General features: G+C 54.0%; 1 protein-coding gene across 1 annotated transcript in view; it reads left to right on the plus strand.

The window, feature by feature from the left end:
• The first annotated feature begins 236 nt into the window (after positions 1-236).
• Positions 237-24,517, plus strand: part of LOC149971499 (uncharacterized) — a 65,938-nt gene continuing 41,657 nt past the window's right edge. Inside the window, exon 1 of the mRNA XM_090221659.1 lies at positions 237-242. Coding sequence (XP_090077785.1) covers positions 237-242 — 6 coding nt within the window. The remainder of the gene's footprint in view (positions 243-24,517) is intronic.

Genomic DNA, 24,517 nt, shown 5'->3' on the forward strand with positions numbered 1-24,517 from the left:
GGACACGGACCTACAGGGAGAGGGTAAGAACATGGACCTACAGGAAGAGGGTAAGGACAATGACCTACAGGAAGAGGGCAAGGACATGGACCTACAGGGAGGGGAAGGACCTACAGGGAGAGGGTAAGGACCTACAGGAAGAGGGTAATGACCTACAGGGAGAGGGTAAGGACCTACAGGAAGAGGGTAAGGACCTACATGGAGAGGGTAAGGACCTACAGGGAGAGAGTAAGGACATGGACGTACAGGGAGAGGGTAAGGGCCTACAGGGAGAGGGTAAGGACCTACAGGGAGAGGGTAAGGACCTACAGGAAGAGGGTAAGGACCTACAGGAAGAGTGTAAGGACCTACAGGAAGAGGGTAAGGACATACAGGACCTACAGGGAGAGGGTAAGGACCTACAGGGAGAGGGTAAGGACCTATAGGAAGAGGGTAAGGACCTACAGGACCTACAGGGAGAGGGTAAGGACCTATAGGGAGAGGGTAAGGACCTATAGGGAGAGGGTAAGGACCTACAGGGAGAGGGTAAGGACCTACAGGGAGAGGGTAAGGACCTACAGGAAGAGGGTAAGGACCTACAGGACCTACAGGGAGAGAGTAAGGACCTACAGGAAGAGGGTAAGGACATGGACCTACAGGGAGGGGAAGGACCTACAGGGAGAGGGTAAGGACCTACAGGAAGAGGGTAATGACCAACAGGAAGAGGGTAATGACCTACAGGAAGAGTGTAAGGACCTACAGGAAGAGGGTAAGGACCTACAGGACCTACAGGGAGAGGGTAAGGACCTACAGGAAGAGGGTAATGACCTACAGGAAGAGGGTAATGACCTACAGGAAGAGTGTAAGGACCTACAGGAAGAGGGTAAGGACCTACAGGACCTACAGGGAGAGGGTAAGGACCTAAAGGGAGAGGGTAAGGACCTATAGGAAGAGGGTAAGGACCTACAGGACCTACAGGGAGAGGGTAAGGACCTACAGGAACAGGGTAAGGACATGGACCTACAGGGAGGGGAAGGACCTACAGGGAGAGGGTAAGGACCTATAGGGAGAGGGTAAGGACCTATAGGGAGAGGGTAAGGACCTATAGGGAGAGGGTAAGGACCTACAGGGAGAGGGTAAGGACCTATAGGAAGAGGGTAAGGACCTATAGGGAGAGGGTAAGGACCTACAGGGAGAGGGTAAGGACCTACTGGAAGAGGGTAAGGACCTACAGGACCTACAGGGAGAGGGTAAGGACCTACAGGAAGAGGGTAAGGACATGGACCTACAGGGAGGGGAAGGACCTACAGGGAGAGGGTAAGGACCTACAGGAAGAGGGTAATGACCTACAGGGAGAGGGTAAGGACCTACAGGGAGAGGGTAAGGACCTACAGGGAGAGGGTAAGGACCTATAGGGAGAGGGTAAGGACCTACAGGGAGAGGGTAAGGACCTACAGGGAGAGAGGGTAAGGACCTACAGGAAGAGGGTAAGGACCTACAGGGAGAGGGTAAGGACCTACAGGAAGAGGGTAAGGGCCTACAGGGAGAGTGTAAGGACCTACAGGAAGAGGGTAAGGACCTACAGGACCTACAGGGAGAGGGTAAGGACCTACAGGGAGAGGGTAAGGACCTGTAGGAAGAGGGTAAGGACCTACAGGACCTACAGGGAGAGGGTAAGGACCTATAGGGAGAGGGTAAGGACCTATAGGGAGAGGGTAAGGACCTACAGGGAGAGGGTAAGGACCTATAGGAAGAGGGTAAGGACCTATAGGGAGAGGGTAAGGACCTACAGGGAAAGGGTAAGGACCTACAGGGAGAGGGTAAGGACCTACAGGGAGAGGGTAAGGACCTACAGGGAGAGGGTAAGGACCTACAGGGAGAGGGTAAGGACCTACAGGAAGAGGGTAAGGACCTACAGGAAGAATGTAAGGACCTACAGGAAGAGGGTAAGGACCTACAAGACCTACAGGGAGAGGGTAAGGACCTATAGGGAGAGGGTAAGGACCTACAGGGAGAGGGTAAGGACCTACAGGGAGAGGGTAAGGACCTACAGGGAGAGGGTAAGGACCTACAGGGAGAGGGTAAGGACATGGACCTACAGGGAGAGGGTAAGGACCTACAGGGAGAGGGTAAGGACCTACAGGGAGAGGGTAAGGACCTACAGGAAGAGGGTAAGGACCTACAGGAAGAGGGTAAGGACCTACAGGACCTACAGGGAGAGGGTAAGGACCTACAGGGAGAGGGTAAGGACCTATAGGAAGAGGGTAAGGACCTACAGGACCTACAGGGAGAGGGTAAGGACCTATAGGGAGAGGGTAAGGACCTATAGGGAGAGGGTAAGGACCTACAGGGAGAGGGTAAGGACCTATAGGAAGAGGGTAAGGACCTATAGGGAGAGGGTAAGGACCTACAGGGAGAGGGTAAGGACCTACAGGAAGAGGGTAAGGACCTACAGGACCTACAGGGAGAGGGTAAGGACCTACAGGAAGAGGGTAAGGACATGGACCTACAGGGAGGGGAAGGACCTACAGGGAGAGGGTAAGGACCTACAGGAAGAGGGTAATGACCTACAGGAAGAGGGTAATGACCTACAGGAAGAGTGTAAGGACCTACAGGAAGAGGGTAAGGACCTACAGGACCTACAGGGAGAGGGTAAGGACCTACAGGAAGAGGGTAATGACCTACAGGAAGAGGGTAATGACCTACAGGAAGAGTGTAAGGACCTACAGGAAGAGGGTAAGGACCTACAGGACCTACAGGGAGAGGGTAAGGACCTACAGGGAGAGGGTAAGGACCTATAGGAAGAGGGTAAGGACCTACAGGACCTACAGGGAGAGGGTAAGGACCTACAGGAACAGGGTAAGGACATGGACCTACAGGGAGGGGAAGGACCTACAGGGAGAGGGTAAGGACCTATAGGGAGAGGGTAAGGACCTATAGGGAGAGGGTAAGGACCTATAGGGAGAGGGTAAGGACCTACAGGGAGAGGGTAAGGACCTATAGGAAGAGGGTAAGGACCTATAGGGAGAGTGTAAGGACATACAGGGAGAGGGTAAGGACCTACTGGAAGAGGGTAAGGACCTACAGGACCTACAGGGAGAGGGTAAGGACCTACAGGAAGAGGGTAAGGACATGGACCTACAGGGAGGGGAAGGACCTACAGGGAGAGGGTAAGGACCTACAGGAAGAGGGTAATGACCTACAGGGAGAGGGTAAGGACCTACAGGGAGAGGGTAAGGACCTACAGGGAGAGGGTAAGGACCTATAGGGAGAGGGTGGGGACCTACAGGGAGAGGGTAAGGACCTACAGGGAGAGAGGGTAAGGACCTACAGGAAGAGGGTAAGGACCTACAGGGAGAGGGTAAGGACCTACAGGAAGAGGGTAAGGGCCTACAGGGAGAGGGTAAGGACCTACAGGACCTACAGGGAGAGGGTAAGGACCTGTAGGAAGAGGGTAAGGACCTACAGGACCTACAGGGAGAGGGTAAGGACCTATAGGGAGAGGGTAAGGACCTACAGGAAGAGGGTAATGACCTACAGGAAGAGGGTAATGACCTACAGGAAGAGTGTAAGGACCTACAGGAAGAGGGTAAGGACCTACAGGACCTACAGGGAGAGGGTAAGGACCTACAGGAAGAGGGTAATGACCTACAGGAAGAGGGTAATGACCTACAGGAAGAGTGTAAGGACCTACAGGAAGAGGGTAAGGACCTACAGGACCTACAGGGAGAGGGTAAGGACCTACAGGGAGAGGGTAAGGACCTATAGGAAGAGGGTAAGGACCTACAGGACCTACAGGGAGAGGGTAAGGACCTACAGGAACAGGGTAAGGACATGGACCTACAGGGAGGGGAAGGACCTACAGGGAGAGGGTAAGGACCTATAGGGAGAGGGTAAGGACCTATAGGGAGAGGGTAAGGACCTATAGGGAGAGGGTAAGGACCTACAGGGAGAGGGTAAGGACCTATAGGAAGAGGGTAAGGACCTATAGGGAGAGGGTAAGGACCTACAGGGAGAGGGTAAGGACCTACTGGAAGAGGGTAAGGACCTACAGGACCTACAGGGAGAGGGTAAGGACCTACAGGAAGAGGGTAAGGACATGGACCTACAGGGAGGGGAAGGACCTACAGGGAGAGGGTAAGGACCTACAGGAAGAGGGTAATGACCTACAGGGAGAGGGTAAGGACCTACAGGGAGAGGGTAAGGACCTACAGGGAGAGGGTAAGGACCTATAGGGAGAGGGTAAGGACCTACAGGGAGAGGGTAAGGACCTACAGGGAGAGAGGGTAAGGACCTACAGGAAGAGGGTAAGGACCTACAGGGAGAGGGTAAGGACCTACAGGAAGAGGGTAAGGGCCTACAGGGAGAGTGTAAGGACCTACAGGAAGAGGGTAAGGACCTACAGGACCTACAGGGAGAGGGTAAGGACCTACAGGAAGAGGGTAATGACCTACAGGAAGAGGGTAATGACCTACAGGAAGAGTGTAAGGACCTACAGGAAGAGGGTAAGGACCTACAGGACCTACAGGGAGAGGGTAAGGACCTAAAGGGAGAGGGTAAGGACCTATAGGAAGAGGGTAAGGACCTACAGGACCTACAGGGAGAGGGTAAGGACCTACAGGAACAGGGTAAGGACATGGACCTACAGGGAGGGGAAGGACCTACAGGGAGAGGGTAAGGACCTATAGGGAGAGGGTAAGGACCTATAGGGAGAGGGTAAGGACCTATAGGGAGAGGGTAAGGACCTACAGGGAGAGGGTAAGGACCTATAGGAAGAGGGTAAGGACCTATAGGGAGAGGGTAAGGACCTACAGGGAGAGGGTAAGGACCTACTGGAAGAGGGTAAGGACCTACAGGACCTACAGGGAGAGGGTAAGGACCTACAGGAAGAGGGTAAGGACATGGACCTACAGGGAGGGGAAGGACCTACAGGGAGAGGGTAAGGACCTACAGGAAGAGGGTAATGACCTACAGGGAGAGGGTAAGGACCTACAGGGAGAGGGTAAGGACCTACAGGGAGAGGGTAAGGACCTATAGGGAGAGGGTAAGGACCTACAGGGAGAGGGTAAGGACCTACAGGGAGAGAGGGTAAGGACCTACAGGAAGAGGGTATGGACCTACAGGGAGAGGGTAAGGACCTACAGGAAGAGGGTAAGGGCCTACAGGGAGAGTGTAAGGACCTACAGGAAGAGGGTAAGGACCTACAGGACCTACAGGGAGAGGGTAAGGACCTACAGGGAGAGGGTAAGGACCTGTAGGAAGAGGGTAAGGACCTACAGGACCTACAGGGAGAGGGTAAGGACCTATAGGGAGAGGGTAAGGACCTATAGGGATAGGGTAAGGACCTACAGGGAGAGGGTAAGGACCTATAGGAAGAGGGTAAGGACCTATAGGGAGAGGGTAAGGACCTACAGGGAAAGGGTGAGGACCTACAGGGAGAGGGTAAGGACCTACAGGGAGAGGGTAAGGACCTACAGGGAGAGGGTAAGGACCTACAGGAAGAGGGTAAGGACCTACAGGAAGAATGTAAGGACCTACAGGAAGAGGGTAAGGACCTACAAGACCTACAGGGAGAGGGTAAGGACCTATAGGGAGAGGGTAAGGACCTACAGGGAGAGGGTAAGGACCTACAGGGAGAGGGTAAGGACCTACAGGAAGAGGGTAAGGACCTACAGGAAGAATGTAAGGACCTACAGGAAGAGGGTAAGGACCTACAAGACATACAGGGAGAGGGTAAGGACCTATAGGGAGAGGGTAAGGACCTACAGGGAGAGGGTAAGGACCTACAGGGAGAGGGTAAGGACATGGACCTACAGGGAGAGGGTAAGGACCTACAGGGAGAGGGTAAGGACCTACAGGGAGAGGGTAAGGACCTACAGGAAGAGGGTAAGGACCTACAGGAAGATGGTAAGGACCTACAGGACCTACAGGGAGAGGGTAAGGACCTACAGGGAGAGGGTAAGGACCTATAGGAAGAGGGTAAGGACCTACAGGACCTACAGGGAGAGGGTAAGGACCTATAGGGAGAGGGTAAGGACCTATAGGGAGAGGGTAAGGACCTACAGGGAGAGGGTAAGGACCTATAGGAAGAGGGTAAGGACCTATAGGGAGAGGGTAAGGACCTACAGGGAGAGGGTAAGGACCTACAGGAAGAGGGTAAGGACCTACAGGACCTACAGGGAGAGGGTAAGGACCTACAGGAAGAGGGTAAGGACATGGACCTACAGGGAGGGGAAGGACCTACAGGGAGAGGGTAAGGACCTACAGGAAGAGAGTAATGACCTACAGGAAGAGGGTAATGACCTACAGGAAGAGTGTAAGGACCTACAGGAAGAGGGTAAGGACCTACAGGACCTACAGGGAGAGGGTAAGGACCTACAGGAAGAGGGTAATGACCTACAGGAAGAGGGTAATGACCTACAGGAAGAGTGTAAGGACCTACAGGAAGAGGGTAAGGACCTACAGGACCTACAGGGAGAGGGTAAGGACCTATAGGGAGAGGGTAAGGACCTACAGGGAGAGGGTAAGGACCTATAGGAAGAGGGTAAGGACCTATAGGGAGAGGGTAAGGACCTACAGGGAAAGGGTAAGGACCTACAGGGAGAGGGTAAGGACCTACAGGGAGAGGGTAAGGACCTACAGGGAGAGGGTAAGGACCTACAGGAAGAGGGTAAGGACCTACAGGAAGAATGTAAGGACCTACAGGAAGAGGGTAAGGACCTACAAGACCTACAGGGAGAGGGTAAGGACCTATAGGGAGAGGGTAAGGACCTACAGGGAGAGGGTAAGGACCTACAGGGAGAGGGTAAGGACCTACAGGGAGAGGGTAAGGACCTACAGGGAGAGGGTAAGGACATGGACCTACAGGGAGAGGGTAAGGACCTACAGGGAGAGGGTAAGGACCTACAGGGAGAGGGTAAGGACCTACAGGAAGAGGGTAAGGACCTACAGGAAGAGGGTAAGGACCTACAGGACCTACAGGGAGAGGGTAAGGACCTACAGGGAGAGGGTAAGGACCTACAGGGAGAGTGTAAGGACCTACAGGAAGAGGGTAAGGACCTACAGGACCTACAGGGAGAGGGTAAGGACCTACAGGAAGAGGGTAATGACCTACAGGAAGAGGGTAATGACCTACAGGAAGAGTGTAAGGACCTACAGGAAGAGGGTAAGGACCTACAGGACCTACAGGGAGAGGGTAAGGACCTAAAGGGAGAGGGTAAGGACCTATAGGAAGAGGGTAAGGACCTACAGGACCTACAGGGAGAGGGTAAGGACCTACAGGAACAGGGTAAGGACATGGACCTACAGGGAGGGGAAGGACCTACAGGGAGAGGGTAAGGACCTATAGGGAGAGGGTAAGGACCTATAGGGAGAGGGTAAGGACCTATAGGGAGAGGGTAAGGACCTACAGGGAGAGGGTAAGGACCTATAGGAAGAGGGTAAGGACCTATAGGGAGAGGGTAAGGACCTACAGGGAGAGGGTAAGGACCTACTGGAAGAGGGTAAGGACCTACAGGACCTACAGGGAGAGGGTAAGGACCTACAGGAAGAGGGTAAGGACATGGACCTACAGGGAGGGGAAGGACCTACAGGGAGAGGGTAAGGACCTACAGGAAGAGGGTAATGACCTACAGGGAGAGGGTAAGGACCTACAGGGAGAGGGTAAGGACCTACAGGGAGAGGGTAAGGACCTATAGGGAGAGGGTAAGGACCTACAGGGAGAGGGTAAGGACCTACAGGGAGAGAGGGTAAGGACCTACAGGAAGAGGGTAAGGACCTACAGGGAGAGGGTAAGGACCTACAGGAAGAGGGTAAGGGCCTACAGGGAGAGTGTAAGGACCTACAGGAAGAGGGTAAGGACCTACAGGACCTACAGGGAGAGGGTAAGGACCTACAGGGAGAGGGTAAGGACCTGTAGGAAGAGGGTAAGGACCTACAGGACCTACAGGGAGAGGGTAAGGACCTATAGGGAGAGGGTAAGGACCTATAGGGATAGGGTAAGGACCTACAGGGAGAGGGTAAGGACCTATAGGAAGAGGGTAAGGACCTATAGGGAGAGGGTAAGGACCTACAGGGAAAGGGTAAGGACCTACAGGGAGAGGGTAATGACCTACAGGGAGAGGGTAAGGACCTACAGGGAGAGGGTAAGGACCTACAGGAAGAGGGTAAGGACCTACAGGAAGAATGTAAGGACCTACAGGAAGAGGGTAAGGACCTACAAGACCTACAGGGAGAGGGTAAGGACCTATAGGGAGAGGGTAAGGACCTACAGGGAGAGGGTAAGGACCTACAGGGAGAGGGTAAGGACCTACAGGGAGAGGGTAAGGACCTACAGGGAGAGGGTAAGGACATGGACCTACAGGGAGAGGGTAAGGACCTACAGGGAGAGGGTAAGGACCTACAGGGAGAGGGTAAGGACCTACAGGAAGAGGGTAAGGACCTACAGGAAGATGGTAAGGACCTACAGGACCTACAGGGAGAGGGTAAGGACCTACAGGGAGAGGGTAAGGACCTATAGGAAGAGGGTAAGGACCTACAGGACCTACAGGGAGAGGGTAAGGACCTATAGGGAGAGGGTAAAGACCTATAGGGAGAGGGTAAGGACCTACAGGGAGAGGGTAAGGACCTATAGGAAGAGGGTAAGGACCTATAGGGAGAGGGTAAGGACCTACAGGGAGAGGGTAAGGACCTACAGGAAGAGGGTAAGGACCTACAGGACCTACAGGGAGAGGGTAAGGACCTACAAGAAGAGGGTAAGGACATGGACCTACAGGGAGGGGAAGGACCTACAGGGAGAGGGTAAGGACCTACAGGAAGAGGGTAATGACCTACAGGAAGAGGGTAATGACCTACAGGAAGAGTGTAAGGACCTACAGGAAGAGGGTAAGGACCTACAGGACCTACAGGGAGAGGGTAAGGACCTACAGGAAGAGGGTAATGACCTACAGGAAGAGGGTAATGACCTACAGGAAGAGTGTAAGGACCTACAGGAAGAGGGTAAGGACCTACAGGACCTACAGGGAGAGGGTAAGGACCTATAGGGAGAGGGTAAGGACCTACAGGGAGAGGGTAAGGACCTATAGGAAGAGGGTAAGGACCTATAGGGAGAGGGTAAGGACCTACAGGGAAAGGGTAAGGACCTACAGGGAGAGGGTAAGGACCTACAGGGAGAGGGTAAGGACCTACAGGGAGAGGGTAAGGACCTACAGGAAGAGGGTAAGGACCTACAGGAAGAATGTAAGGACCTACAGGAAGAGGGTAAGGACCTACAAGACCTACAGGGAGAGGGTAAGGACCTATAGGGAGAGGGTAAGGACCTACAGGGAGAGGGTAAGGACCTACAGGGAGAGGGTAAGGACCTACAGGGAGAGGGTAAGGACCTACAGGGAGAGGGTAAGGACATGGACCTACAGGGAGAGGGTAAGGACCTACAGGGAGAGGGTAAGGACCTACAGGGAGAGGGTAAGGACCTACAGGAAGAGGGTAAGGACCTACAGGAAGAGGGTAAGGACCTACAGGACCTACAGGGAGAGGGTAAGGACCTACAGGGAGAGGGTAAGGACCTATAGGAAGAGGGTAAGGACCTACAGGACCTACAGGGAGAGGGTAAGGACCTATAGGGAGAGGGTAAGGACCTATAGGGAGAGGGTAAGGACCTACAGGGAGAGGGTAAGGACCTATAGGAAGAGGGTAAGGACCTATAGGGAGAGGGTAAGGACCTACAGGGAGAGGGTAAGGACCTACAGGAAGAGGGTAAGGACCTACAGGACCTACAGGGAGAGGGTAAGGACCTACAGGAAGAGGGTAAGGACATGGACCTACAGGGAGGGGAAGGACCTACAGGGAGAGGGTAAGGACCTACAGGAAGAGGGTAATGACCTACAGGAAGAGGGTAATGACCTACAGGAAGAGTGTAAGGACCTACAGGAAGAGGGTAAGGACCTACAGGACCTACAGGGAGAGGGCAAGGACCTACAGGAAGAGGGTAATGACCTACAGGAAGAGGGTAATGACCTACAGGAAGAGTGTAAGGACCTACAGGAAGAGGGTAAGGACCTACAGGACCTACAGGGAGAGGGTAAGGACCTACAGGGAGAGGGTAAGGACCTATAGGAAGAGGGTAAGGACCTACAGGACCTACAGAGAGAGGGTAAGGACCTACAGGAACAGGGTAAGGACATGGACCTACAGGGAGGGGAAGGACCTACAGGGAGAGGGTAAGGACCTATAGGGAGAGGGTAAGGCCCTATAGGGAGAGGGTAAGGACCTATAGGGAGAGGGTAAGGACCTACAGGGAGAGGGTAAGGACCTATAGGAAGAGGGTAAGGACCTATAGGGAGAGGGTAAGGACCTACAGGGAGAGGGTAAGGACCTACTGGAAGAGGGTAAGGACCTACAGGACCTACAGGGAGAGGGTAAGGACCTACAGGAAGAGGGTAAGGACATGGACCTACAGGGAGGGGAAGGACCTACAGGGAGAGGGTAAGGACCTACAGGAAGAGGGTAATGACCTACAGGGAGAGGGTAAGGACCTACAGGGAGAGGGTAAGGACCTACAGGGAGAAGGTAAGGACCTATAGGGAGAGGGTGGGGACCTACAGGGAGAGGGTAAGGACCTACAGGGAGAGAGGGTAAGGACCTACAGGAAGAGGGTAAGGACCTACAGGGAGAGGGTAAGGACCTACAGGAAGAGGGTAAGGGCCTACAGGGAGAGTGTAAGGACCTACAGGAAGAGGGTAAGGACCTACAGGACCTACAGGGAGAGGGTAAGGACCTACAGGGAGAGGGTAAGGACCTGTAGGAAGAGGGTAAGGACCTACAGGACCTACAGGGAGAGGGTAAGGACCTATAGGGAGAGGGTAAGGACCTACAGGAAGAGGGTAATGACCTACAGGAAGAGGGTAATGACCTACAGGAAGAGTGTAAGGACCTACAGGAAGAGGGTAAGGACCTACAGGACCTACAGGGAGAGGGTAAGGACCTACAGGAAGAGGGTAATGACCTACAGGAAGAGGGTAATGACCTACAGGAAGAGTGTAAGGACCTACAGGAAGAGGGTAAGGACCTACAGGACCTACAGGGAGAGGGTAAGGACCTACAGGGAGAGGGTAAGGACCTATAGGAAGAGGGTAAGGACCTACAGGACCTACAGGGAGAGGGTAAGGACCTACAGGAACAGGGTAAGGACATGGACCTACAGGGAGGGGAAGGACCTACAGGGAGAGGGTAAGGACCTATAGGGAGAGGGTAAGGACCTATAGGGAGAGGGTAAGGACCTATAGGGAGAGTGTAAGGACCTACAGGGAGAGGGTAAGGACCTATAGGAAGAGGGTAAGGACCTATAGGGAGAGGGTAAGGACCTACAGGGAGAGGGTAAGGACCTACTGGAAGAGGGTAAGGACCTACAGGACCTACAGGGAGAGGGTAAAGACCTACAGGAAGAGGGTAAGGACATGGACCTACAGGGAGGGGAAGGACCTACAGGGAGAGGGTAAGGACCTACAGGAAGAGGGTAATGACCTACAGGGAGAGGGTAAGGACCTACAGGGAGAGGGTAAGGACCTACAGGGAGAGGGTAAGGACCTATAGGGAGAGGGTAAGGACCTACAGGGAGAGGGTAAGGACCTACAGGGAGAGAGGGTAAGGACCTACAGGAAGAGGGTAAGGACCTACAGGGAGAGGGTAAGGACCTACAGGAAGAGGGTAAGGGCCTACAGGGAGAGTGTAAGGACCTACAGGAAGAGGGTAAGGACCTACAGGACCTACAGGGAGAGGGTAAGGACCTACAGGGAGAGGGTAAGGACCTGTAGGAAGAGGGTAAGGACCTACAGGACCTACAGGGAGAGGGTAAGGACCTATAGGGAGAGGGTAAGGACCTATAGGGAGAGGGTAAGGACCTACAGGGAGAGGGTAAGGACCTAAAGGAAGAGGGTAAGGACCTATAGGGAGAGGGTAAGGACCTACAGGGAAAGGGTAAGGACCTACAGGGAGAGGGTAAGGACCTACAGGGAGAGGGTAAGGACCTACAGGGAGAGGGTAAGGACCTACAGGAAGAGGGTAAGGACCTACAGGAAGAATGTAAGGACCTACAGGAAGAGGGTAAGGACCTACAAGACCTACAGGGAGAGGGTAAGGACCTATAGGGAGAGGGTAAGGACCTACAGGGAGAGGGTAAGGACCTACAGGGAGAGGGTAAGGACCTATAGAGAGAGGGTAAGGACCTACAAGACCTACAGGGAGAGGGTAAGGACCTATAGGGAGAGGGTAAGGACCTACAGGGAGAGGGTAAGGACCTACAGGGAGAGGGTAAGGACCTACAGGGAGAGGGTAAGGACCTACAGGGAGAGGGTAAGGACCTATAGAGAGAGGGTAAGGACCTACAGGGAGAGGGTAAGGACCTACAGGGAGAGAGGGTAAGGACCTACAGGAAGAGGGTAAGGACCTACAGGGAGAGGGTAAGGACCTACAGGAAGAGGGTAAGGGCCTACAGGGAGAGTGTAAGGACCTACAGGAAGAGGGTAAGGACATGGACCTACAGGGAGGGGAAGGACCTACAGGGAGAGGGTAAGGACCTACAGGAAGAGGGTAATGACCTACAGGGAGAGGGTAAGGACCTACAGGGAGAGGGTAAGGACCTACAGGGAGAGGGTAAGGACCTATAGGGAGAGGGTAAGGACCTACAGGGAGAGGGTAAGGACCTACAGGGAGAGAGGGTAAGGACCTACAGGAAGAGGGTAAGGACCTACAGGGAGAGGGTAAGGACCTACAGGAAGAGGGTAAGGGCCTACAGGGAGAGTGTAAGGACCTACAGGAAGAGGGTAAGGACCTACAGGACCTACAGGGAGAGGGTAAGGACCTACAGGGAGAGGGTAAGGACCTGTAGGAAGAGGGTAAGGACCTACAGGACCTACAGGGAGAGGGTAAGGACCTATAGGGAGAGGGTAAGGACCTATAGGGAGAGGGTAAGGACCTACAGGGAGAGGGTAAGGACCTATAGGAAGAGGGTAAGGACCTATAGGGAGAGGGTAAGGACCTACAGGGAAAGGGTAAGGACCTACAGGGAGAGGGTAAGGACCTACAGGGAGAGGGTAAGGACCTACAGGGAGAGGGTAAGGACCTACAGGAAGAGGGTAAGGACCTACAGGAAGAATGTAAGGACCTACAGGAAGAGGGTAAGGACCTACAAGACCTACAGGGAGAGGGTAAGGACCTATAGGGAGAGGGTAAGGACCTACAGGGAGAGGGTAAGGACCTACAGGGAGAGGGTAAGGACCTACAGGGAGAGGGTAAGGACCTACAGGGAGAGGGTAAGGACCTACAGGGAGAGGGTAAGGACCTACAGGAAGAGGGTAAGGACCTACAGGACCTACAGGGAGAGGGTAAGGACCTATAGGAAGAGGGTAAGGACCTATAGGGAGAGGGTAAGGACCTACAGGGAAAGGGTAAGGACCTACAGGGAGAGGGTAAGGACCTACAGGGAGAGGGTAAGGACCTACAGGGAGAGGGTAAGGACCTACAGGGAGAGGGTAAGGACCTACAGGAAGAGGGTAAGGACCTACAGGAAGAATGTAAGGACCTACACGAAGAGGGTAAGGACCTACAAGACCTACAGGGAGAGGGTAAGGACCTATAGGGAGAGGGTAAGGACATGGACCTACAGGAAGAGTGTAAGGACCTACAGGAAGAGGGTAAGGACCTACAGGACCTACAGGGAGTGGGTAAGGACCTACAGGGAGAGGGTAAGGACCTATAGGAAGAGGGTAAGGACCTACAGGACCTACAGGGAGAGGGTAAGGACCTACAGGAACAGGGTAAGGACATGGACCTACAGGGAGGGGAAGGACCTACAGGGAGAGGGTAAGGACCTATAGGGAGAGGGTAAGGACCTATAGGGAGAGGGTAAGGACCTATAGGGAGAGGGTAAGGACCTACAGGGAGAGGGTAAGGACCTATAGGAAGAGGGTAAGGACCTAAAGGGAGAGGGTAAGGACCTACAGGGAGAGGGTAAGGACCTACTGGAAGAGGGTAAGGACCTACAGGACCTACAGGGAGAGGGTAAGGACCTACAGGAAGAGGGTAAGGACATGGACCTACAGGGAGGGGAAGGACCTACAGGGAGAGGGTAAGGACCTACAGGAAGAGGGTAATGACCTACAGGGAGAGGGTAAGGACCTACAGGGAGAGGGTAAGGACCTACAGGGAGAGGGTAAGGACCTATAGGGAGAGGGTAAGGACCTACAGGGAGAGGGTAAGGACCTACAGGGAGAGAGGGTAAGGACCTACAGGAAGAGGGTAAGGACCTACAGGGAGAGGGTAAGGACCTACAGGAAGAGGGTAAGGGCCTACAGGGAGAGTGTAAGGACCTACAGGATGAGGGTAAGGACCTACAGGACCTACAGGGAGAGGGTAAGGACCTACAGGGAGAGGGTAAGGACCTGTAGGAAGAGGGTAAGGACCTACAGGACCTACAGGGAGAGGGTAAGGACCTATAGGGAGAGGGTAAGGACCTATAGGGAGAGGGTAAGGACCTACAGGGAGAGGGTAAGGACCTATAGGAAGAGGGTAAGGACCTATAGGGAGAGGGTAAGGACCTACAGGGAAAGGGTAAGGACCTACAGGGAGAGGGTAAGGACCTACAGGGAGAGGGTAAGGACCTACAGGGAGAGGGTAAGGACCTACAGGAAGAGTGTAAGGACCTACAGGAAGAATGTAAGGACCTACAGGAAGAGGGTAAGGACCTACAAGACCTACAGGGAGAGGGTAAGGACCTATAGGGAGAGGGTAAGGACCTACAGGGAGAGGGTAAGGACCTACAGGGAGAGGGTAAGGACCTACAGGGAGAGGGTAAGGACCTACAGGGAGAGGGTAAGGACATGGACCTACAGGGAGAGGGTAAGGGCCTACAGGGAGAGGGTAAGGACCTACAGGGAGAGGGTAAGGACCTACAGGAAGAGGGTAAGGACCTACAGGAAGAGTGTAAGGACCTACAGGAAGAGGGTAAGGACCTACAGGACCTACAGGGAGAGGGTAAGGACCTACAGGGAGAGGGTAAGGACCTATAGGAAGAGGGTAAGGACCTACAGGACCTACAGGGAGAGGGTAAGGACCTATAGGGAGAGGGTAAGGACCTATAGGGAGAGGGTAAGGACCTACAGGGAGAGGGTAAGGACCTACAGGGAGAGGGTAAGGACCTACAGGAAGAGGGTAAGGACCTACAGGACCTACAGGGAGAGGGTAAGGACCTACAGGAAGAGGGTAAGGACATGGACCTACAGGGAGGGGAAGGACCTACAGGGAGAGGGTAAGGACCTACAGGAAGAGGGTAATGACCTACAGGAAGAGGGTAATGACCTACAGGAAGAGTGTAAGGACCTACAGGAAGAGGGTAAGGACCTACAGGACCTACAGGGAGAGGGTAAGGACCTACAGGAAGAGGGTAATGACCTACAGGAAGAGGGTAATGACCTACAGGAAGAGTGTAAGGACCTACAGGAAGAGGGTAAGGACCTACAGGACCTACAGGGAGAGGGTAAGGACCTACAGGGAGAGGGTAAGGACCTATAGGAAGAGGGTAAGGACCTACAGGACCTACAGGGAGAGGGTAAGGACCTACAGGAACAGGGTAAGGACATGGACCTACAGGGAGGGGAAGGACCTACAGGGAGAGGGTAAGGACCTATAGGGAGAGGGTAAGGACCTATAGGGAGAGGGTAAGGACCTATAGGGAGAGGGTAAGGACCTACAGGGAGAGGGTAAGGACCTATAGGAAGAGGGTAAGGACCTATAGGGAGAGGGTAAGGACCTACAGGGAGAGGGTAAGGACCTACTGGAAGAGGGTAAGGACCTACAGGACCTACAGGGAGAGGGTAAGGACCTACAGGAAGAGGGTAAGGACATGGACCTACAGGGAGGGGAAGGACCTACAGGGAGAGGGTAAGGACCTACAGGAAGAGGGTAATGACCTACAGGGAGAGGGTAAGGACCTACAGGGAGAGGGTAAGGACCTACAGGGAGAGGGTAAGGACCTATAGGGAGAGGGTAAGGACCTACAGGGAGAGGGTAAGGACCTACAGGGAGAGAGGGTAAGGACCTACAGGAAGAGGGTAAGGACCTACAGGGAGAGGGTAAGGACCTACAGGAAGAGGGTAAGGGCCTAGAGGGAGAGTGTAAGGACCTACAGGAAGAGGGTAAGGACCTACAGGACCTACAGGGAGAGGGTAAGGACCTACAGGGAGAGGGTAAGGACCTGTAGGAAGAGGGTAAGGACCTACAGGACCTACAGGGAGAGGGTAAGGACCTATAGGGAGAGGGTAAAGACCTATAGGGAGAGGGTAAGGACCTACAGGGAGAGGGTAAGGGCCTATAGGAAGAGGGTAAGGACCTATAGGGAGAGGGTAAGGACCTACAGGGAAAGGGTAAGGACCTACAGGGAGAGGGTAAGGACCTACAGGGAGAGGGTAAGGACCTACAGGGAGAGGATAAGGACCTACAGGAAGAGGGTAAGGACCTACAGGAAGAATGTAAGGACCTACAGAAAGAGGGTAAGGACCTACAAGACCTACAGGGAGAGGGTAAGGACCTATAGGGAGAGGGTAAGGACCTACAGGGAGAGGGTAAGGACCTACAGGGAGAGGGTAAGGACCTACAGGGAGAGGGTAAGGACCTACAGGGAGAGGGTAAGGACATGGACCTACAGGGAGAGGGTAAGGACCTACAGGGAGAGGGTAAGGACCTACAGGGAGAGGGTAAGGACCTACAGGAAGAGGGTAAGGACCTACAGGAAGAGGGTAAGGACCTACAGGACCTACAGGGAGAGGGTAAGGACCTACAGGGAGAGGGTAAGGACCTATAGGAAGAGGGTAAGGACCTACAGGACCTACAGGGAGAGGGTAAGGACCTATAGGGAGAGGGTAACGACCTATAGGGAGAGGGTAAGGACCTACAGGGAGAGGGTAAGGACCTATAGGAAGAGGGTAAGGACCTATAGGGAGAGGGTAAGGACCTACAGGGAGAGGGTAAGGACCTACAGGAAGAGGGTAAGGACCTACAGGACCTACAGGGAGAGGGTAAGGACCTACAGGAAGAGGGTAAGGACATGGACCTACAGGGAGGGGAAGGACCTACAGGGAGAGGGTAAGGACCTACAGGAAGAGGGTAATGACCTACAGGAAGAGGGTAATGACCTACAGGAAGAGTGTAAGGACCTACAGGAAGAGGGTAAGGACCTACAGGACCTACAGGGAGAGGGTAAGGACCTACAGGACCTACAGGGAGAGGGTAAGGACCTATAGGGAGAGGGTAAGGACCTACAGGGAGAGAGGGTAAGGACCTACAGGAAGAGGGTAAGGACCTACAGGGAGAGGGTAAGGACCTACAGGAAGAGGGTAAGGGCCTACAGGGAGAGTGTAAGGACCTACAGGAAGAGGGTAAGGACATGGACCTACAGGGAGGGGAAGGACCTACAGGGAGAGGGTAAGGACCTACAGGAAGAGGGTAATGACCTACAGGGAGAGGGTAAGGACCTACAGGGAGAGGGTAAGGACCTACAGGGAGAGGGTAAGGACCTATAGGGAGAGGGTAAGGACCTACAGGGAGAGGGTAAGGACCTACAGGGAGAGAGGGTAAGGAACTACAGGAAGAGGGTAAGGACCTACAGGGAGAGGGTAAGGACCTACAGGAAGAGGGTAAGGGCCTACAGGGAGAGTGTAAGGACCTACAGGAAGAGGGTAAGGACCTACAGGACCTACAGGGAGAGGGTAAGGACCTACAGGGAGAGGGTAAGGACCTGTAGGAAGAGGGTAAGGACCTACAGGACCTACAGGGAGAGGGTAAGGACCTATAGGGAGAGGGTAAGGACCTATAGGGAGAGGGTAAGGACCTACAGGGAGAGGGTAAGGACCTATAGGAAGAGGGTAAGGACCTATAGGGAGAGGGTAAGGACCTACAGGGAAAGGGTAAGGACCTACAGGGAGAGGGTAAGGACCTACAGGGAGAGGGTAAGGACCTACAGGGAGAGGGTAAGGACCTACAGGAAGAGGGTAAGGACCTACAGGAAGAATGTAAGGACCTACAGGAAGAGGGTAAGGACCTACAAGACCTACAGGGAGAGGGTAAGGACCTATAGGGAGAGGGTAAGGACCTACAGGGAGAGGGTAAGGACCTACAGGGAGAGGGTAAGGACCTACAGGGAGAGGGTAAGGACCTACAGGGAGAGGGTAAGGACCTACAGGGAGAGGGTAAGGACCTACAGGAAGAGGGTAAGGACCTACAGGACCTACAGGGAGAGGGTAAGGACCTATAGGAAGAGGGTAAGGACCTATAGGGAGAGGGTAAGGACCTACAGGGAAAGGGTAAGGACCTACAGGGAGAGGGTAAGGACCTACAGGGAGAGGGTAAGGACCTACAGGGAGAGGGTAAGGACCTACAGGGAGAGAGTAAGGACCTACAGGAAGAGGGTAAGGACCTACAGGAAGAATGTAAGGACCTACACGAAGAGGGTAAGGACCTACAAGACCTACAGGGAGAGGGTAAGGACCTATAGGGAGAGGGTAAGGACATGGACCTACAGGAAGAGTGTAAGGACCTACAGGAAGAGGGTAAGGACCTACAGGACCTACAGGGAGTGGGTAAGGACCTACAGGGAGAGGGTAAGGACCTATAGGAAGAGGGTAAGGACCTACAGGACCTACAGGGAGAGGGTAAGGACCTACAGGAACAGGGTAAGGACATGGACCTACAGGGAGGGGAAGGACCTACAGGGAGAGGGTAAGGACCTATAGGGAGAGGGTAAGGACCTATAGGGAGAGGGTAAGGACCTATAGGGAGAGGGTAAGGACCTACAGGGAGAGGGTAAGGACCTATAGGAAGAGGGTAAGGACCTAAAGGGAGAGGGTAAGGACCTACAGGGAGAGGGTAAGGACCTACTGGAAGAGGGTAAGGACCTACAGGACCTACAGGGAGAGGGTAAGGACCTACAGGAAGAGGGTAAGGACATGGACCTACAGGGAGGGGAAGGACCTACAGGGAGAGGGTAAGGACCTACAGGAAGAGGGTAATGACCTACAGGGAGAGGGTAAGGACCTACAGGGAGAGGGTAAGGACCTACAGGGAGAGGGTAAGGACCTATAGGGAGAGGGTAAGGACCTACAGGGAGAGGGTAAGGACCTACAGGGAGAGAGGGTAAGGACCTACAGGAAGAGGGTAAGGACCTACAGGGAGAGGGTAAGGACCTACAGGAAGAGGGTAAGGGCCTACAGGGAGAGTGTAAGGACCTACAGGATGAGGGTAAGGACCTACAGGACCTACAGGGAGAGGGTAAGGACCTACAGGGAGAGGGTAAGGACCTGTAGGAAGAGGGTAAGGACCTACAGGACCTACAGGGAGAGGGTAAGGACCTATAGGGAGAGGGTAAGGACCTATAGGGAGAGGGTAAGGACCTACAGGGAGAGGGTAAGGACCTATAGGAAGAGGGTAAGGACCTATAGGGAGAGGGTAAGGACCTACAGGGAAAGGGTAAGGCCCTACAGGGAGAGGGTAAGGACCTACAGGGAGAGGGTAAGGACCTACAGGGAGAGGGTAAGGACCTACAGGAAGAGTGTAAGGACCTACAGGAAGAATGTAAGGACCTACAGGAAGAGGGTAAGGACCTACAAGACCTACAGGGAGAGGGTAAGGACCTATAGGGAGAGGGTAAGGACCTACAGGGAGAGGGTAAGGACCTACAGGGAGAGGGTAAGGACCTACAGGGAGAGGGTAAGGACCTACAGGGAGAGGGTAAGGACATGGACCTACAGGGAGAGGGTAAGGGCCTACAGGGAGAGGGTAAGGACCTACAGGGAGAGGGTAAGGACCTACAGGAAGAGGGTAAGGACCTACAGGAAGAGTGTAAGGACCTACAGGAAGAGGGTAAGGACCTACAGGACCTACAGGGAGAGGGTAAGGACCTACAGGGAGAGGGTAAGGACCTATAGGAAGAGGGTAAGGACCTACAGGACCTACAGGGAGAGGGTAAGGACCTATAGGGAGAGGGTAAGGACCTATAGGGAGAGGGTAAGGACCTACAGGGAGAGGGTAAGGACCTACAGGGAGAGGGTAAGGACCTACAGGAAGAGGGTAAGGACCTACAGGACCTACAGGGAGAGGGTAAGGACCTACAGGAAGAGGGTAAGGACATGGACCTACAGGGAGGGGAAGGACCTACAGGGAGAGGGTAAGGACCTACAGGAAGAGGGTAATGACCTACAGGAAGAGGGTAATGACCTACAGGAAGAGTGTAAGGACCTACAGGAAGAGGGTAAGGACCTACAGGACCTACAGGGAGAGGGTAAGGACCTACAGGAAGAGGGTAATGACCTACAGGAAGAGGGTAATGACCTACAGGAAGAGTGTAAGGACCTACAGGAAGAGGGTAAGGACCTACAGGACCTACAGGGAGAGGGTAAGGACCTACAGGGAGAGGGTAAGGACCTATAGGAAGAGGGTAAGGACCTACAGGACCTACAGGGAGAGGGTAAGGACCTACAGGAACAGGGTAAGGACATGGACCTACAGGGAGGGGAAGGACCTACAGGGAGAGGGTAAGGACCTATAGGGAGAGGGTAAGGACCTATAGGGAGAGGGTAAGGACCTATAGGGAGAGGGTAAGGACCTACAGGGAGAGGGTAAGGACCTATAGGAAGAGGGTAAGGACCTATAGGGAGAGGGTAAGGACCTACAGGGAGAGGGTAAGGACCTACTGGAAGAGGGTAAGGACCTACAGGACCTACAGGGAGAGGGTAAGGACCTACAGGAAGAGGGTAAGGACATGGACCTACAGGGAGGGGAAGGACCTACAGGGAGAGGGTAAGGACCTACAGGAAGAGGGTAATGACCTACAGGGAGAGGGTAAGGACCTACAGGGAGAGGGTAAGGACCTACAGGGAGAGGGTAAGGACCTATAGGGAGAGGGTAAGGACCTACAGGGAGAGGGTAAGGACCTACAGGGAGAGAGGGTAAGGACCTACAGGAAGAGGGTAAGGACCTACAGGGAGAGGGTAAGGACCTACAGGAAGAGGGTAAGGGCCTAGAGGGAGAGTGTAAGGACCTACAGGAAGAGGGTAAGGACCTACAGGACCTACAGGGAGAGGGTAAGGACCTACAGGGAGAGGGTAAGGACCTGTAGGAAGAGGGTAAGGACCTACAGGACCTACAGGGAGAGGGTAAGGACCTATAGGGAGAGGGTAAAGACCTATAGGGAGAGGGTAAGGACCTACAGGGAGAGGGTAAGGGCCTATAGGAAGAGGGTAAGGACCTATAGGGAGAGGGTAAGGACCTACAGGGAAAGGGTAAGGACCTACAGGGAGAGGGTAAGGACCTACAGGGAGAGGGTAAGGACCTACAGGGAGAGGATAAGGACCTACAGGAAGAGGGTAAGGACCTACAGGAAGAATGTAAGGACCTACAGGAAGAGGGTAAGGACCTACAAGACCTACAGGGAGAGGGTAAGGACCTATAGGGAGAGGGTAAGGACCTACAGGGAGAGGGTAAGGACCTACAGGGAGAGGGTAAGGACCTACAGGGAGAGGGTAAGGACCTACAGGGAGAGGGTAAGGACATGGACCTACAGGGAGAGGGTAAGGACCTACAGGGAGAGGGTAAGGACCTACAGGGAGAGGGTAAGGACCTACAGGAAGAGGGTAAGGACCTACAGGAAGAGGGTAAGGACCTACAGGACCTACAGGGAGAGGGTAAGGACCTACAGGGAGAGGGTAAGGACCTATAGGAAGAGGGTAAGGACCTACAGGACCTACAGGGAGAGGGTAAGGACCTATAGGGAGAGGGTAACGACCTATAGGGAGAGGGTAAGGACCTACAGGGAGAGGGTAAGGACCTATAGGAAGAGGGTAAGGACCTATAGGGAGAGGGTAAGGACCTACAGGGAGAGGGTAAGGACCTACAGGAAGAGGGTAAGGACCTACAGGACCTACAGGGAGAGGGTAAGGACCTACAGGAAGAGGGTAAGGACATGGACCTACAGGGAGGGGAAGGACCTACAGGGAGAGGGTAAGGACCTACAGGAAGAGGGTAATGACCTACAGGAAGAGGGTAATGATCTACAGGAAGAGTGTAAGGACCTACAGGAAGAGGGTAAGGACCTACAGGACCTACAGGGAGAGGGTAAGGACCTACAGGACCTACAGGGAGAGGGTAAGGACCTATAGGAAGAGGGTAAGGACCTACAGGACCTACAGGGAGAGGGTAAGGACCTACAGGAACAGGGTAAGGACATGGACCTACAGGGAGGGGAAGGACCTACAGGGAGAGGGTAAGGACCTATAGGGAGAGGGTAAGGACCTATAGGGAGAGGGTAAGGACCTATAGGGAGAGGGTAAGGACCTACAGGGAGAGGGTAAGGACCTATAGGAAGAGGGTAAGGACCTATAGGGAGAGGGTAACGACCTACAGGGAGAGGGTAAGGACCTACTGGAAGAGGGTAAGGACCTACAGGACCTACAGGGAGAGGGTAAGGACCTACAGGAAGAGGGTAAGGACATGGACCTACAGGGAGGGGAAGGACCTACAGGGAGAGGGTAAGGACCTACAGGAAGAGGGTAATGACCTATAGGGAGAGGGTAAGGACCTACAGGGAGAGGGTAAGGACCTACAGGGAGAGGGTAAGGACCTATAGGGAGAGGGTAAGGACCTACAGGGAGAGGGTAAGGACCTACAGGGAGAGAGGGTAAGGACCTACAGGAAGAGGGTAAGGACCTACAGGGAGAGGGTAAGGACCTACAGGAAGAGGGTAAGGGCCTACAGGGAGAGTGTAAGGACCTACAGGAAGAGGGTAAGGACCTACAGGACCTACAGGGAGAGGGTAAGGACCTACAGGGAGAGGGTAAGGACCTGTAGGAAGAGGGTAAGGACCTACAGGACCTACAGGGAGAGGGTAAGGACCTATAGGGAGAGGGTAAGGACCTATAGGGAGAGGGTAAGGACCTACAGGGAGAGGGTAAGGACCTATAGGAAGAGGGTAAGGACCTATAGGGAGAGGGTAAGGACCTACAGGGAAAGGGTAAGGACCTACAGGGAGAGGGTAAGGACCTACAGGGAGAGGGTAAGGACCTACAGGGAGAGGGTAAGGACCTACAGGAAGAGTGTAAGGACCTACAGGAAGAATGTAAGGACCTACAGGAAGAGGGTAAGGACCTACAAGACCTACAGGGAGAGGGTAAGGACCTATAGGGAGAGGGTAAGGACCTATAGGAAGAGGGTAAGGACCTACAGGACCTACAGGGAGAGGGTAAGGACCTACAGGAACAGGGTAAGGACATGGACCTACAGGGAGGGGAAGGACCTACAGGGAGAGGGTAAGGACCTACAGGAAGAGGGTAATGACCTATAGGGAGAGGGTAAGGACCTACAGGGAGAGGGTAAGGACCTACAGGGAGAGGGTAAGGACCTATAGGGAGAGGGTAAGGACCTACAGGGAGAGGGTAAGGACCTACAGGGAGAGAGGGTAAGGACCTACAGGAAGAGGGTAAGGACCTACAGGGAGAGGGTAAGGACCTACAGGAAGAGGGTAAGGGCCTACAGGGAGAGTGTAAGGACCTACAGGAAGAGGGTAAGGACCTACAGGACCTACAGGGAGAGGGTAAGGACCTACAGGGAGAGGGTAAGGACCTGTAGGAAGAGGGTAAGGACCTACAGGACCTACAGGGAGAGGGTAAGGACCTATAGGGAGAGGGTAAGGACCTATAGTGAGAGGGTAAGGACCTACAGGGAGAGGGTAAGGACCTATAGGAAGAGGGTAAGGACCTATAGGGAGAGGGTAAGGACCTACAGGGAAAGGGTAAGGACCTACAGGGAGAGGGTAAGGACCTACAGGGAGAGGGTAAGGACCTACAGGGAGAGGGTAAGGACCTACAGGAAGAGTGTAAGGACCTACAGGAAGAATGTAAGGACCTACAGGAAGAGGGTAAGGACCTACAAGACCTACAGGGAGAGGGTAAGGACCTATAGGGAGAGGGTAAGGACCTATAGGAAGAGGGTAAGGACCTACAGGACCTACAGGGAGAGGGTAAGGACCTACAGGGAGAGGGTAAGGACCTACAGGAACAGGGTAAGGACATGGACCTACAGGGAGGGGAAGGACCTACAGGGAGAGGGTAAGGACCTATAGGGAGAGGGTAATTACCTACAGGAAGAGGGTAAGGACCTACAGGACCTACAGGGAGAGGGTAAGGACCTACAGGGAGAGGGTAAGGACCTATAGGAAGAGGGTAAGGACCTACAGGACCTACAGGGAGAGGGTAAGGACCTACAGGAACAGGGTAAGGACATGGACCTACAGGGAGGGGAAGGACCTACAGGGAGAGGGTAAGGACCTACAGGACCTACAGGGAGAGGGTAAGGACCTACAGGAAGAGGGTAATTACCTACAGGAAGAGGGTAAGGACCTACAGGACCTACAGGGAGAGGGTAAGGACCTACAGGGAGGGGAAGGACCTACAGGGAGAGGGTAAGGACCTATAGGGAGAGGGTAAGGACCTATAGGGAGAGG

Source organism: Oncorhynchus mykiss, chromosome 26 (genome assembly GCF_057628025.1).
Source record: "Oncorhynchus mykiss isolate SJ-2025 chromosome 26, ASM5762802v1, whole genome shotgun sequence".
Taxonomy (NCBI): Eukaryota; Metazoa; Chordata; class Actinopteri; order Salmoniformes; family Salmonidae; genus Oncorhynchus; species Oncorhynchus mykiss.